This window comes from Pezoporus wallicus, unplaced genomic scaffold, assembly GCF_028554395.1.
Source record: "Pezoporus wallicus isolate ANWC-B61680 ecotype Strahan unplaced genomic scaffold, APGP_CSIRO_Pwel_v1 contig_161, whole genome shotgun sequence".
NCBI classification, from domain to species: Eukaryota; Metazoa; Chordata; class Aves; order Psittaciformes; family Psittacidae; genus Pezoporus; species Pezoporus wallicus.
This window is the reverse complement of record NW_026642654.1, coordinates 8,826,245-8,842,769: the sequence shown is the minus strand read 5'-3', so window position 1 is coordinate 8,842,769 and position 16,525 is coordinate 8,826,245. Positions and strand designations below refer to the sequence as shown.

The 16,525-nt window shown below is 43.2% G+C and overlaps 1 protein-coding gene across 4 annotated transcripts in view; it reads left to right on the top strand.

Annotated features, from left to right (window-relative positions):
* The window catches only part of TRAPPC12 (trafficking protein particle complex subunit 12), a 60,626-nt gene extending 52,478 nt beyond the window's left edge, over positions 1 to 8,148 (top strand). For 2 of the 4 annotated variants that reach the window (XM_057431695.1, XM_057431693.1), the window contains 3 exons: positions 5,480 to 5,580; positions 6,321 to 6,462; positions 7,812 to 8,148. In XM_057431695.1, coding sequence (XP_057287678.1) covers positions 5,480 to 5,580; positions 6,321 to 6,462; positions 7,812 to 8,054 — 486 coding nt within the window. In that variant the 3' untranslated portion in view covers positions 8,055 to 8,148. The remainder of the gene's footprint in view (positions 1 to 5,479; positions 5,581 to 6,320; positions 6,463 to 7,811) is intronic. The other 2 variants (XM_057431694.1, XM_057431696.1) reach the window with 2 other exon arrangements.
* The last annotated feature ends 8,377 nt before the right edge of the window (positions 8,149 to 16,525 follow it).

The window sequence follows — 16,525 nt, the reverse complement described above, 5'->3', positions numbered from 1 at the left end:
TTCTTGAGAAGATACAAGATACTGCTATGAAATTAGAACCCTTCGTGATCACAAATAAGTTGTGATTAGTCTCAAAGCACATTAGATTTGGACTCATCAATCTCCCAGTGGAGCAAACCGGTAGCTTCCTTTAGAAATTGATTAATTTCATGGTTAGGGGCTTCCTTCTAATTTCCAGGCTAAAAATATTTAAGGACAGATTCATTTACGCTTGTGCCAGCATTATCCTTTATTTAAATGTAGTTTATTTTCTTGGTGCCTTACAGCTTTACTGGTATTTATATGGGGGAACTGTATTCTTTGTCATTACAACTGAATGTATAAGCTTTTAGAATGAATGGTATTTGGTTTCTTTGAGCCATTTATGTAATGTCTGGGAGAAATGCACCTCTGATTAGGTTGATTATTACTGAGTATTCCATAAATGCTTTGGTAGGTGGGACAGTTGCATATTATCATAGAATCATAGCATAGTTAGGGTTGGAAAGGACCTTAAGTCCTAAGACCATCTAGTTCCAAGGCAGGGGCACCTCACACTAAACCATGTCACTGAAGACTCCATCCAACCCGGCCTTGAACACTGCCAGGGATGGAGCTTTCGCAGCTTCCCTGGGCAACCCATTCCAGTGCCTCACCACCCTTACTGAAAAGAACTTCTTCCTTATACCCAATCTAAACTTCCTCTGTTTAAGTTTTAACCCGTTACCCCTTGTCCTATCACTACAGTCCTTAATGAAGTGTCACTCCCCAGCATCCCTATAGGCCCCCTTCAGATACTGGAAGGCTGCTATGAGGTCTCCACGCAGCTTTCTCTTCTCCAGGCTGAACAGACCCAACTTCCTCAGCCTGTCTTCATACGGGAGGTGCTCCAGTCCCCTGATCATCCTCGTGGCCCTTCTCTGGACTTGTTCCAACAGTTCCATGTCCTTTTTATGTTGAGGACACCAGAACTGCACACAATACTCCAGGTGAGGTCTCACAAGAGCAGAGTAGGGGGGCAGAATCACCTCCTTCAACCTACTGGTCACCCTCCTTTTGATGCAGCCCAAGATACAGTTGGCTTTCTGGGTTGTGAGCACACACTGAAGCTGGCTCATGTTCATTTTCTCATTGACCAGCACCCCCAAGTCCTTCTCCACAGGGCTGCTCTGAATCTCTTCTCTGCCCAACCTGTAGCTGTGCCTGGGATTGCTCCAACCCAGGTGTAGGACCTTGCACTTGACATGGTGTCGTGGTTTAAACCCAGTCAGGTAATTTGTTCACTCACCCCCCTCCCTTCTTTCCCTCCCCCTACTCCCGGAGGGACAGAGAGGAGAATCGAAAAGAATGCAACTCCCACGGGTTGAGATAAGAACAGTTTAGTAACTAAGGTATAACACAGATCACTGCTGCTACCACCAATGATAATAATGATAAAGGAAATAACAAGGGAAGAGAATACAACACCTCAGCACCAGCTGACCGATAACTCGCCCCCCAAGCCCGACCAAGCTCCGACCAATACCTCCTCCAACCCTGCAGTCTCCCAGCCCTTCCGGCTCACTCCCAGTTACATCCTGGGCATGACGTGCTGTGGTATGGAATACCTCTTTGGTCAGTTTGGGTCAGGTGTCCTGTCTCTGCTTCCTCCTGGCTTCCCCTCCCCCCTGGCAGAGCATGAGGCTCACAAAGTCCTTGGCAAAACCAAAACATCCTTGTTATCAGCTCTGTTCCCGAGCTGAAAGTCAAAACACTGCACTACACCAGCTACCAAGAAGGAGAAAAAATGACTGCTACTGCTGAACCCAGGACACATGGTTAAACTTCATGAGGTTGGCATCAGCCCACCTCACAAGTGTGTCAAGGTCCCTCTGGATGGCATTCCTTCCCTCCAGCATATCAATCGAACCACACAGCTTGGTGTCATCGTCAAACTTGCTGAGGGCGCACGCAATCCCACTGTCCATGTCAGTGACAAAGATGTTGAACAAGACCGATCCCTGAGGGATGCCACTTGTTACTGGTCTCCAGCCAGACATTGAGACATTGACCACAACTCTTTGCGTGCAGCCATCCAGCCAGTTCTTTATCCACCGAGTGGTCCACCTATCAAACTGATGTCTCTCCAATTTAGAGACAAGGATGTTGTGTGGGACAGTGTCAAACGCTTTACACAAGTCCAGGTCAATGACATCAGCTGCTCTACCCCTGTCCATCAGTTCCATAGCCCCATCATAGAAGGCCACCAAATTGGTCAGGCAGGATTTCCCCTTAGTGAAGCCATGCTGGCTGTCACCAAGCACCTTGTTGTTTTTCATGTGCCTTAGCATGCCCTCCAGGAGAATCAGCTCCAAGATTTTACAGGCACAGAGGTGAGACTGACTGCTCTGTAATTCCCTGGGTCATCCATTTTCCCCTTCTTGAAAATGGGGGTTATATTTCCCTCTTTCCAGTTGTCAGGAACTTCGCCTGACTGCCACGATTTTTCAAATATGATGGCCAGTGGCTTTGCAACTTCATTCGCCAGCTTCCTCAGGACCCACGGATGGATTTCATCAGGTCCCATGGACTTGTGCACGTTCAGGTTTTTAAGATAGTCTCGAGCCAGATTCTCTCCTACAGTGGACCCAAGGTCTTCATTCTCACAGTCCCTGCGTCTGCCTTCCAAGACTTGAGTGGTGTGGTCAGAGCCTTTGCCAGTGAAGACCGAGGCAGAGAAGTCATTCAGAACCTCAGCCTTCTCCAAATCCAGGGAAGCCAGTTCTCCTGATAGCTTCTGGAGAGGGCCCACATTGTCCCTAGGCTGTCTTCTGTTTGCTACATACCTATAGAAGCCCTTCCCATTACCTTTCACATCCCTTGTGAGATTTAATTCTAACTGGATCTTAGCTTTCCTGACCTGGTTCCTAGCTTCCTGGACAGCATCCCTGTGTTCTTCCTAGGCTGCCTGTCCTTGCTTCCACCTTCCGTAAGCTTATTTTTTCCTCTTCTAAGTTTCCTCAGCAGCTCCTTATCCATCCAAGGAGGTTTCCTGGCCCTCCTGCTGCACTTCCTTCTAGTTGGGATGCAACACTCCTGAGCTTGTAGCAGGTGATCCTTGAATATCAACCAAGAGTCTTGGGCCCCCCTGCCCTCTAGGGCTATATCCCATGGAACCTTACTAAAGCAGGTTCCTGAAGAGGCCAGAGTCTGCTCTTTTGAAGTCCAGGGCAGTGAGCTTGCTGCATGCTCTTCTCACTGTCCTGAGGATCTTGAACTCGACCATCTCATGGTAGCTACAACCAAGGCTGCACTGGAGCATCACATTGCCAACAAGCCCTTCCCTGTTGGTGAGCACAAGGTCAAGCATGGCACCTCTCCTTGTTGGCTCCTCTATTACTTGCAGAAGGAAGTTGTCTTCCACACAATCAAGGAACTTCCCGGATTGGTTGTGCCGGGCCGTACCATCCCTCCAACAGATATCAGGGTGGTTGAAGTCCTCCATGTGGACAAGGATCTGTGAGCATCTTTGAGTACAATCACTTCTGCTATGATACATAAGCAAATCAGGAAGAAATGTAGATGAATCCTTAAGATGGTTGTTTGCTGTGTCTGAAAAGTACTTGGAAAGTCATTTACTGGTAGACTAGAAGGACTTGCTACATGATCTTTTCCACAGGGTTCTCCTTAGGGGTTGCAGTGTTTGTATTTTTGATTAGGTGCTCATATGATGGAATTAGAAGCATGCTTGTAAAATGTACAAGTGGTGCAGACACTATGAAGGGCAGGATCAGAATGCAAATTAATCCTGACAAGTTGAGAAACTGAAATGTTAAATGGGCTGTGTTTCAAATAGCAAAGGCAAAATACTACCAAAGACTGGAAGCAATACACAAATACAAAAAAGGAAACAACAAGAAGGCGCTGTTCTGTGGAGAGGAATCAGCCTAAGGGTAAGCAAACTACACACAAACCAGACTCCAAAATACTGTGGCATAAAAGCAAACTTCATATTCAAATGTGAAGCATAAAGTAATTCTTCCATTCTCACTTGTGGCGAGAGATCGGTTGGAGTGTCATGACCTCTTACACAGGCATTTGGGAGGATATGAAGTAACAGGAAAGAGTTCAGAGAACAGAAAGAATGATGAGGGAATCCAGAAAGCGTTAACTGTGAGAAACTGAAAATTGATTCTCATTCTAGAATTAAAAACATAAGAGAAAGTACAATAAAAATTTTCAGGTATGTAAAAGACTGTTAAAAAAGAGGACTTGGACTGTTATCCCTGAACTGCTATGGACGGGACAAAAAGTTGAGGTAAAAAATGAAACACTTAGGGTGTATTTTTCCAATGCTGAGGTAATTTAAGAACCCTGGAATAAGTTTCCTAGGGATGCTAGAATTCACCATCTGAGAGGGTTAAGGACACTTTAACACATTTGTCACAAACATTTTTGGTAATGTCCTGTTCTTAAATAGGTGTTCACTTAAGAATCCCGTGAATCTCCCCACTGAGGTCTGCCTGGTTTCCATGGCTTTATGCTCCTGAACTAATTAGTTTCACTTCTTTTGATAGATTTATTTTACCCAGTAGTAAGTTTTCTTCTCTTTCCATCTCTCCAGCCTGAAATTAGGCACTGCATTGTGAAACCACAACAAAAGTAGGAGTATATCCTTCTACAAAACACACGTTGCTAACTTATTTACCAAAGGGCCTTCTTCACATGTTTGTGTTGGGGGCTTTTTCATCTCCAGTAGCAATGTATGTGGCATACCCTTAGGTGAAATATCCCTTGCTTTCTCAGGATCCCCTTTCCTGTTCCCCATAAAATCTGTTCCTCTTTATGCCAGTTTTCAGATCCCTCATTCCTTCAGCCTGCATAGTCCATGCTCCAGTGTTTTTTGATCTGCAAATGGACTGTCTTCCCAGTACCCCCAGTGGCCCATTGCATTGGGGTTGTTTTTCAACATGTTTTAGTGTGATGCTCTGAGGTCATCCTGTGGTCCCTGGCTATGACCCATGCGCTGCAGGTTAACTGAGTATGGGTCCTATACCAGCTAGGAATACAGGCTACTGTATTCCAGTTCTCTTGCCTTATTGACAGCTTCTGCCTGTGGACAGGGTCTGTCTTCACTTCCTGCAGAATAACACCCATTCTCCCTGGAAGTAATTCTGACCTTTTCTCATTTTCAGCTAATTTCAGGGACTCTGGAGTCAATTACAACAAAAGAGCTAAATGAGGAGGTGGGGCACCCCTGCCATACAGTCCGTGAATGCTCCACAACCACAGCTGAGAAACACTGCCTTAGATAAAACTTCTGGTGTTCTTTTTCCATGACCTTAATATGGCTCTTCAAATACCTTGTTTGGTAGCAGATGTTACCCAATCAGCTTGGTGCCAGACAGCTATATAATGGACCTTGATATGTTTTCTTGTTCTTACGTTTTGTAAAAGATATAATCAGGCTGGATCTCTTTTCTTCTTATTGTGGTAACTTTCTTGTGATTTTACTGTCTAGATCGGAGACATAAAAACTGCAGAAAAGTATTTTCAAGACGTTGAGAAAGTGACTCACAAATTGGACGGACTACAGAGCCAAATTATGGTTTTAATGAACAGGTAAATAATACCTAAATGAAAATTTAAAATACAGTTTTGCAAAGTATGCATTGTGAACATTAAGCTACCCTTGAGACAGTCCTGTTCCTTTTTTCTCTTTTATGTAACTACATCTGTCATAAGTAAGACTGAATGGCATTTAGACCCAGGAGATCTGTATCACTTGGTACAGACATATTATCCTGGATTGAAATTGTGATCCTTAAGTTGATTTTACAAAGCTTTTTCTCATTCTTCCAGGCATTGCATATTTTCACTCTGCTTTTTCAATATACTTTTGCATAAATAACCTTTAGGAGAGAAGAAGCTATTTTGAGCCTTTATCCTACAATCAGATCTGCTGGTAAAGTTACTGCCTGGTAGCTTCAAATACTGGAATACATTGTAGTAAAACAAGCTGCATGATGGGGGACCCAGTTTGTAATGGTCAGCACATCGGCTTAATATATTTGGAAAATACTATTCGAAAGTGCTCTGAAAATTACGTAGCGTGGCTAATTTCATGAAGAAAAATAATTCCAGGAAGAGAGTATCTGCATTTAAATTAATAAAAACACAGTGAAGACAGTTGCTTTGGTAGGCAGAATATACAGTAGCCAAATGATCCAAGTTGTCGTTCCATTTGTCTGTAAATCAGTGTCTCCTTGCTGGTTGTAATTATACCATGCAGAGCAAATGTCAGAAACTCTCACATCTGTAAGAAGGAAAATAAAAAATGGTGTCCATTCTTTTTAAAATAGATTATCACCTTGGGTTTCTGAGGAGGACTCATTCGTATGTCACTTACTTTCCAGAGCCTTTCTCCACCTTGGTCAGAATAATTTTGCAGAAGCTCATCGATTTTTCACAGAAATTTTAAGGATTGACTCATCAAATGCTGTGGTAAATCTCCAAATTGCTACATTTATAATGAACACCTCAAGTATTCTTGTAATGCTTTATGTGTGGATTTAATTAGTACCCAGAGTACGCTCAGAGCTTTATAGAAAAATTCAATGTGGCATGTGTGCCGAAGGGTATACAAAGGGGATGGGAAATAAAGACCCAGTCTATATGAAGGGCATGAATACTTAGACATGCATGTAAAGATCACAAGGCATTAGGTTTAGTGGGATCTTCACAAAAGCACTTCTTTTTGCATTTGCTGTTTTTAGCATAGACAAGCATGTCAGGAAAAGAAATGGCAGCTGCCAACGTATATCCGATTAACTTGATTTCACACGACACTGAAGAGATACTGTAATTTTAAACATGGCATTTTTAACATGTTGCGTTTCAGAGCCTTGGATTCCCATCACAAGAGAAGCTCTTTATTTACTTCTGGGTTTTCTACATTTGGCAGCTTTCAGTGCATGATCACGGAAGAGTGTTCCTAAGAAGTGAGACAGCTTACCCCCAGTAACCTGGTCCAAGGCCCTTTAAAGGCTGAGGGGACTGAGTTTAGGCAGCACATGAATTGCATCATTTTGTAGGCTGTAAAGCAGTACCTATTGTAACCCGCACAAATAAGGTTTCCTAAAGGAAGGGAAAAGGTGGGTTTTTTAAAGCCTGTGTTCTTCCCTTATCTGCAGCTTTCAGAAAGTGCCAACGTTTCTGCTGCTAAAGACCTTCTATGACTGTATTGTTGGAATTTTGTGGTAACTCATAAAACCTATTTTGTGTGGAAGAGAAAATGGAGCCTGACTTGGTCATTTATGATGTATTTAGACTGCCCTATCTGCTGAATTTACTACAAGTCAGTTTTAGATGCCTTTGTGATAGTATAATTCTTTCCTATGTGTAAGCCAGAGAGGAGAAAAAAAAAAAAAAAAACTTGTGAAGATATAGTGAAGTCATTAAAAAAAATATGAAAATGACAGTGTGCAGAGGCTCATGCAGTGCCTGAAATCCATTTCAGTTGACTTTCAGAATTAACTGACTAATGTCCTGTCCTATTTATATTGCATTTTAGACTCTGTTTTCTAGAGTTTGAACTCTTAAAAGTCAGCAGGTCCTTCTGGCACAGGATAAATCTTGAGAACAAGCAGAAGAAAAGGATTGGATTGTATGATTGAGAATGTATTTTAGTTACTTATGCACATACACACACAAAACCGTAATTCTTAGCACATAGTAAATCTGTTCCAACTCCAGGCACTACACTTCTTCTTTTCCTTCTCTTTTATCACTTGTAAATACATACATACACACACACACTTACTTACTTGTTTACAGTATGTTTTTTTCTCTAGGCTAATAACAATGCTGCAGTTTGTCTTCTTTATCTGGGAAGACTGAAGGATTCTCTCCGGCAGTTGGAAGGAATGGTTCAGCAGGACCCTAAACACTACCTGCATGAGAGTGTTCTCTTCAACCTGACAACAATGTATGAACTGGAGTCATCCCGCAGTATGCAGAAGAAGCAGGCACTTTTAGAGGCTGTAGCTATCAAAGAGGGTGATAGCTTTAATACTCAGTGTCTCAAGTTAGGGTAGATCATTTCCAACTAATTTTTTCCAGCAAGGCTGATTTTTTAAATTGTATATACTCTTGCTAATGTGTAAATGTGAAATAAAATCTATTCAATTATGAGTGTTCAGGGGCATTACTACTGAGTTTGTTGTCTCTTGACAGTCTGTCATTGTGAAGACTTTGTGTTGACCCAGAGCCAGCTTCATACCTACAAGTCTTATGTACAAGTCAATTACCCAGATTCTTTTTATACGAAAAAATGAATTTGACCTTATGTTGTCTTGATGGTTGTTACAGTTTTTCAGTAATCAGCAAATCACATGAGCTAATTTCATTAGCTAAGAGTTATTGACAGAGTATCAGTATGTGTATTGTAGAAATGAAATTCTGACTGCACTTCTTTTCACTTGCTCCTACTGCATGTGTCTCATTTAGCCCCATCAGACTGTTGAGTATTACACCTTTCTATGTTCACTGCTCTTAGCAGAGGTTGCTTGGTAGTCATCATGCCACATCCAGATGGCATGTGGGGGAGTCACACAGTCCCCCACAGTATGAATTTCCCACATTAGGAGGGACTATCACCTGAATGACACTAAGTGGGCACCCTGTACTTTCTTGGTGTTGTGATCTTTCAGATCATTCAGATTAAAGAATTCTGGAAAGCTGTGAGTGGGAGTGGAGGATTTCTCTATTCCCAAACTAATGCTTGCTTCTATACGTGTTTACTCTCTCCCACTCTCTGTCCCACATCTCCACTTGACTGTCACTAGCAGACGCCACAAGGTTGTACTAAGGACCCCGTAACTTGTGCATGTGTACTTCAGCTCTTACTGTACTGTCTTCCTCATGCCTACCCTGGAGGCTGTGGATTCCTCTCCATGCAGACAGGCATAGCTGCTCCACTCTGTCATCCTTCTCGCAGGGAAAGAAGCACTGCCGTTTAGCCAGAGCACATACGCAGCCCATTTCAACTCAGTTCCCCTCCTCTTACCAAATGAAAACACAGTGCAGAAAGCATTTCCCAGGGAAGAGGATGGAAAGACTGAGGCAGAGGTATCTAAAGGTTAGGCCACACAAAGTGGAAGCAAATGGGGTGATGCAGAGCACGACAGTAGGAAGTTACCGCTGATGGGACAATACCAGCTGATGGGACAATACCAACATACACTGATTCTGGCATCCCTTGGAACAAACATTTTTGGAATCACAGCACCACTGCGGTATCAGGGAATTTCACGTCCATGCCCACATTTCTCCCTTCAGCTCTATTGTAGATTCAATCCATATATTTCCATTCCTTGTACGTGAACATATACATCTGTTCATTGGGGGGGGGGGGTATTATTTTGAGACAAATGTTTAATAATTGGAGTAGCTTCTTGTCATAAACCACCACCATGGGACAATTCTCTTAACCTTAATTCATTTTTTATACCACATCCATCAGTTAATTCTTACTGTCTTTAAATACCCCCACCCATATTTTTAAGTAACTAATAACTTATTTTTATGTTTGTCCAACTGGACATACTGTACAGTGGCCAAACAGCTGTCTTCAAAAAACCAGGTCATTTGAAAACTGCTGCAGACTGGATGTGTGAAAAAATGAGAGTGCCTTAAGAACACCGGTAACCTTGAAAAACATAAACCTACAGCTTATACACACACAGAATTTGTCCCATTTTTATAGGACGTATATGGTTTACAGGTCATGCTGGTACACAGAAACGGGCTGGTTATGTACCAGTCAACTGAAAAAAGTTAAACTAGTTGGTTCTCCTGTTACTGGTGTGGCCACAGCTAGATCTGAAAACTTGTGCAGCACTTGGGTAGACTTGTCCTAAGGTACCACTACTGAACTCAAAAATATGAATTCTGCACCACCTACTTCAGTTAGGTTTAGACACAATTTATATATCTTCAGTGAGTACTAAAATACAGTGAAATAAAAGTAGTTACTTCTGCATTGCCCTTTATGAGGTTTTACATTTGTCTTAAATACTGCTATGACAAGGTTTAACAGTAACTGGACAAATTCTCAAGTTTATATTGTCATGAGTGAGTTGAAATCAGGGTAGTTTTCAGTGTGTCACAACTCTTAATCTGATCTGGTATGTCATGTACTGTTCTCATTACAAATAATCTTGAAGGTCACTTCTTGGGCATGGAGAGATAAATAGAAATCCTGGTATGTAACCACCACTGTTTTCAAAGACTCTCAGAGCACTGAACAATTTACCAGGGCATGTAGTGACAGGACAAGGGACAATGGCTTTAAAACTGATACAAGAGAGATTTAGATTAGATACTAGAAAGAAATTCTTTACTATGAAGGTGGTGAGGCACTGGCACAAATTGCTCCAAGAAGTTGCCCATGGCTGCCATACCCTGGCAGTGTTCAAGGCCAGGTTGGACAGGGCTTGGAGCAACCTGGTGTAGCGTGAGGTGTCCCTGCCCATGGCAGAGGGGGGTGACACTAAATGATCTTTAAGATCCATTCCAACCCAGACCTGTCTCTGACTCTTTGATTCCAGTTAAAATTTACAATGATATGTAAATTAGTAAAATAGAAATTCCCATGCACTTAGCTGAAGGTCAGGTGTTGCATTAGATTGCTGTACTATCAGGAAGCCTGATTTGTCTTTTCCAGTTCTGAGTGGAAGTAGCATGATCCATCAACATCCAGCTTCAAGCTGAAGCCACTTGCTGCTTTATAATCAAGAAGTAAAATGCTTCCTTTTTGAATTCAGTAGTACCTTATACTCACTGCACGTGTAAATGACAGCCTGTGTTCTGAGCAGCAGAAAATAAAAATTTATGATCCCAGTCAGTCAAATAACCATTAAAAAAGAAGCACTGAAAACATAATCCCCTGTTCTCCAAGTTTCTCTGAATTCTAATTCATGCATATTACTGCATAGGTCTCACTTTGGTATGTTTGCTATGCTCTTGTTATTAGAAGCTTTTACTTGGATAAAAGCGCCCTCAGAGGAGACTTGGACTGGGTGACCTCTAAGCTCAGTGAGCCATTAAACAAGTGACATCCCGGTAGACTTGCAGAATAATTAAAATTTAAATGCAAAGGCATATTATCCCTGCTGGATGTATGCAAATTGTTAACTGTTTATAAAACGCAAGAAAGAGGTGTCAGCGTCACTTTATGGTTTGGATTTAACATACGAACAAGTAAGTGTTTGACTTCCCTATATTCAGCTAGTTGCACATCTGAATGCTGTATATGGTGTTAAAGCATTAAAGCTAAGGACAAAATTTGTCCTCAAAACATTAATTACACCAGGCAATCCTGTTAAATTCAATGAATTCAGCTGAATTTAATGAGGGTTCCTGGTGTAAATGAGGGCAGAGCTCAGTTCTGAAACACAGCATGCATGTGTCATCTGGCTAAGCGAGAAAAGCTGTGGAAGTATAGCCTGAATGAGCTGATTGTTGTATTCAAGTCTTAAAGCTTAATGTGCCTTAACAGAAGTTTTGCATTTAAATTTCCTCTTCTATTAAAAGAGGAGCAAAGAAGCTGTACTTCAGACATTCAGATAATTACATTACGCATAGAGACCCTGATCCTCAAAAGGACTTCAGCAGCTATCCGCCATTTCTAGTACCCAGCTGCTGTTCAGGTGATAACAGCATTGCCTCACCAGCTGGTCATTTACATTTTCCCAGTGCCTCAGGTTTTGGACTGGACCCGTTAAATGTTCCCCAGAAGACATGTGCAGTCTTGCCTGAGACTCCACACTGGACCTCAGCTAGTGTCCTGGAAACAATTGTTCCTCCTCCTACCCTGTCCTTCTTGTCAGCAAGAGCTGGGTGAGCTCACTGACCCAGTGCAGAAACTCACCATGCCAGCAGACACCCTCTGCAGATTCATCTTCATCCTGAGGATGAAGTCTTCAACCCAAGGATGTGCTGGGAATTACCCCCTCCCTGGGTAGGCTGCCAGGTTTGCTGCACTGCAGTGGCCTGGGAGGTGGTAGACAGGCAATCCTTCTCCAAAGCCTTTGCTGCAGGTGTTTTGCAAATCAAATTGGAGAGGGGAATAAGGAGTGCAGTCTGCCTCCATAGCTAAGTTATGTTGTCTTACTTGTGTGTCAGGTGATGCCCTTAATCCACCACATGCATTGCAGCCACCCAAATGGAAATTGCAAGATGTGTGGTACTCCCATCTCGTGTTGTATTTCACTGATGAGAAACATCCCCTCTCTGCTTAAACTTGCAATCAAGAAATGTGTGAAAACAGGCCCAAAGCATCAAATACACGTTTAAATGTATTCCACATAAGTAGAACAACAGCAGTCAGAGTCAGTCTCTCTGAGGCAGCTCAAGTAGCAGCCTAGATTGCTGTTGTCCTGGGCAGAGGCCAGGGAAACTAGAGGTGTTACAACAAGGTGGGTTTTATCCATTAGCCCATACCTATAATACAAGTTGTAAGGAACCTGGCCATCCACCCCTGCCCCACCATGCTTTCTGCCCACTTAATAAAACATTGGGGGAAAATGTGTTTTACCAGTGAGGTAGTTTACAATGTAGGAACCTGCACAGTTTTTAGCATTTGAACAGCAGCTCAGTAGCACCAAATGCAAACAAGGTCCAACACTAACTTTGAGGCAACAATAGTGGAAAGTGGGGAAGCTGCATTCCCACTTAGTTCTCTCAGTCATCTTCAGAATTACAAATGTAGAGATTCTCATCTTCAAGGGGTGTGTGAAATGGTCACAATCCTGGATTTAGGGAGGACAGAATGGGGCGGGGGGGCAGAGGACGACCCAGGTGATACCTTTCCTAGCTGTTCTGGATCAACATCTGATCCTATTCTAGATTTGGACAGCCATTTGCAGATGTTTTATGTATGAGAGTTACTAAACTGAATCCATCTGAAAGCCAGCAACAACGGCTTGTAGTTAACCCACAAAGAGAGAAAAGATTAGATGTTGCTTGTCTGAGGCAGGGAAGGAAGGAAGGAGGGAGAAGATTCCTCTCTAGCTTTGAAGAAACGTCAAAACTGTCAGTGCTAAACTGCAAATATCGACGTGAAAGGATGCAGAGCAGAATTACTAGAGCCGTTTAGTAAAAAATCCAGTGCAAGGTGTGAGCAACTACTTCAGGTGCTGGCACACACTCCAGGGGCAGAAGGCAGAACTACTGAGCCCCAGCCTCTGCAGCCCATGCATAACCTGGCCACCACTCGGTGTCCCTTGTCACGGCATCACCCAGAACAGCTTGGCTCTTCCCATGAATAGCCACGGGTCAGCTTTAAGTTGCCTGAATCATTTGGGAAAAAAAAGAAGCCTGAGGGTGGACGCAGATCACATTCTCCAGGCTCAAAAATGTCTGTGATCATAGGGGAAAACAGAACCCAGAGCTTGGTTTGGCTGCTCACAGACATGTCTGCAACCAAAGGCAGTCCTGGAGCGTATCTAGCCCAATTTTCTACCAGCCAGTGCAGCTCATTGACAGGCACAATAGTGATTGATTGGTACCCTGAGAAGCAGCACAGAAGCAATGGAGAAATGAAGGGGCACTTTTAAAAATTAACACAGGAATCCCAAAGAGAACTGCAGCAGGGGAAGCCAGCATTAAGAGAGATCCACTGGCCTTTGACTGCTGAATCTTTCTCCAGGAATCTGGGGGTTTGGAGTTCTGCTTCCCTGTCTTATAGTTATTAGAAAACATGAGCTAGTGGCTCATGAAAAGTAGGTTTTTCAAGTTGCAGGTATAGCAGAGCACCTTTTTGCAAACACCCAAACTGTTTTGGGAATCAAGCTGTAAAATCACAATGAATCCAGCAAATGAGATCAAATCCAGATCTTTGAGACAGAAACATTTAAATTGTAACACTGATTCATCCCACAATGAGTTGATAACTTTATTTGGCTTCAGGAGATAGCAGGCAACTGGCAGTAACATTATTTTGGGAAGAGGGGAGAGAATCTGAGAATCTCTATCATTTTCACAGAGCAAGACTCCCAAACAGATGATGTAATTTTCAAGCATAGCACAGGTCAGGCCCACAGCCTCTGCCTGGCCAGGTATCTAAACCTATTATTTGGCTACTAGGGTTAGTCTTCAAAGCAGTGCTCAGATGCCACTTCAGTCTTTACACACCATGGTGTCTGCCAGCTGATATTGAATGATGGCCTATGTCAGAAAATTCTCCCTTCTCATGAAGTCCTAATTTCAAGCCAGATCCTGGGGTCAGGAACCAGGGAGGCGAGTGCCTGTTCTGCCAGTGGGACCCGATGCTCTGAGTGCATGAAGATCTTGCATTTGTCAAGTTCAGTAACCAGGATGGGGCAGCTGCCAGCTCCTGCAGCTGCTGAGAAGCAGCACAGCCCTGATTTGGGCAGCCCGGGGTGAGACACCCCTCACAGCAGCATTTCCCTTCACCCCTTTGTAGGCACCCTGTATCCACCCTGGTGTGGATAGTGGATAGTGGATAGTGCCTGGTAGTTAACAGTTAACTACCAACTGGCTGTGAAATGCCTTTGCATCAATATATCCATCCAAAGACACTTGCCCCAGGACATATAACAAGGGAGGGCAGCATCAGAGACCTTGCAACTACATGTTTACGCACCTAATTTATTAAAAATCCCAAAGCCCATCCACAGTTTGCCCTGAGTCCATTCACAGAAAAGCTCTCTCAACATGGTCATGAGAAACTGGTATATATGGCACATGGGAAAAGCCTGGATTAAAGTGGAAAATAATACATAGGTACCAAAAAAGCTGTCCTCAAACCCCTCAATTCAGTACCATTTTTCCTACCATTTCTTTTAATCTCTAATCCTGGAGGTGTTGAAGTATTCCCCTTGCCAGAGTTAATGCTGCCAACATGATATTGCTGGAGCCTCTTACATAAATTTTCGTACATCAGTGCACCAAGATTTTCCACTACTTGCAGTAACACACTCACGGGTTTGGACCAAAAATCCGTTTCACTTTGCACTTTTCAATATGTGGTGGAAAAAAGAAAAGAAAAACCCAAACACATAAAATCACCATGAAAATAAACTGTGGTTTTCATCTGCAGGAACGGCATGTTCTCCCTCCCTTTTCTCCACTCTCTGGAGCATTTTCTATTAATATTAATGTTTTTTTCTGCCCAGCTGTTTCCTCTCAGGGTAATCTCCCATGTAATCTCTTCACAGGTGTGGAATCTTTGTAACAGCCCCAAATTGCTTTTTTTCCTGGCTGATAAAAAACCCCCACCTTCAGAGACCAAAGCTTTCACCCTTTCAAAGACACTTATAGTACTAAAGGGCACAGACTCAAAAGCATTGAAAGCAAGACCCCCACAACCCTCACCACCTCCCTGCAGCAGAATGCATTGTGCTGTGAAAATGATGAACGATCTTCAGCAGGGTGATCGTGTGTTATCCTTGACAGCCAGGAGATGGGAGCTGTACCTGGTGTATATATTCCTCCAGAGAGGCAACAAAACAAGGTGGCTCAGTCCTGCTTCCCAGGTCACATCCTACATCAGCAAGCTGCTGAAAGCAATTGCTGTGAGCAGCCACTTTACTCTCCATCCCTCATCACTGCCTCCAAACTGCAAATCTCTCCTGAGGAGAGTGCATTACCTGCTCTCTCGTCCCAGTCATCCTCCAGTCTGTTATGGGCTAGCTGCGCTGTAAACAGGGGTTCCTGAGAGCCCACACTACTGCTTCCACTTCTCATTTTGCAGAGAGAGAGAACGAAATTGAAAGGCCCACAGGAGGAACGAACAGTGTCATGCTGACTTTTGTTAAAAAAAACCCAAACAACGAAAAGCAGGAGGAAAATGAATTAGATTGGATACCAGGGACTGATACCACCACCAGGAGGAAGCAGTCATTGTACTTTACATTTGAAAACACAATTTTCTGTGGCATATAAGTCAAAGGAATAAAACTTGCTGCAGGCAGTAACTGCCATTTATTCCTGTAGCTGTACCTTGAAAAATCCCCCCATTTTATTGTGGGACCAGAATGCTGCAGTATGCTGCACAAGAGGACACTCAAGTGTTCCTTCCAGACAAGTGGCATACAAATCCCTGAACAGATGATGCCCAGGATACAGCACAGCACCTGTGCAAGCCCACCTGTTGTGTGGCTGACTATAGTCATATGCTGTATTTGCTAGCAACACTGATACTTCAGCCATGCTTATTGCTGCATAAAAACCAGCACAGGCTGCATTTTGCATGCATGAGATGTGCCTGCCCCCTGTTCCACAAGTTGAGCCTCCACTGGCAGGATGAAGGGCAGCTGTGTCACTGCAGCTCATCCAGCTCACCACCCGAGACCCTCAGGCAGGAAACATGCCTTTTTTATCCACCTTTTCAACTTAAAGATAAAAACTAGTATAATTTCACCTCAAAATTGCAACTTTGTTTTCAGAAATACTGGTTAAAAGTAACACTGACGCTAAGTGAGAAAACATTGTTGCCTGCTGAAGACCAGCGGCGTGCACACCCATAGGGAGCAACAGTGGG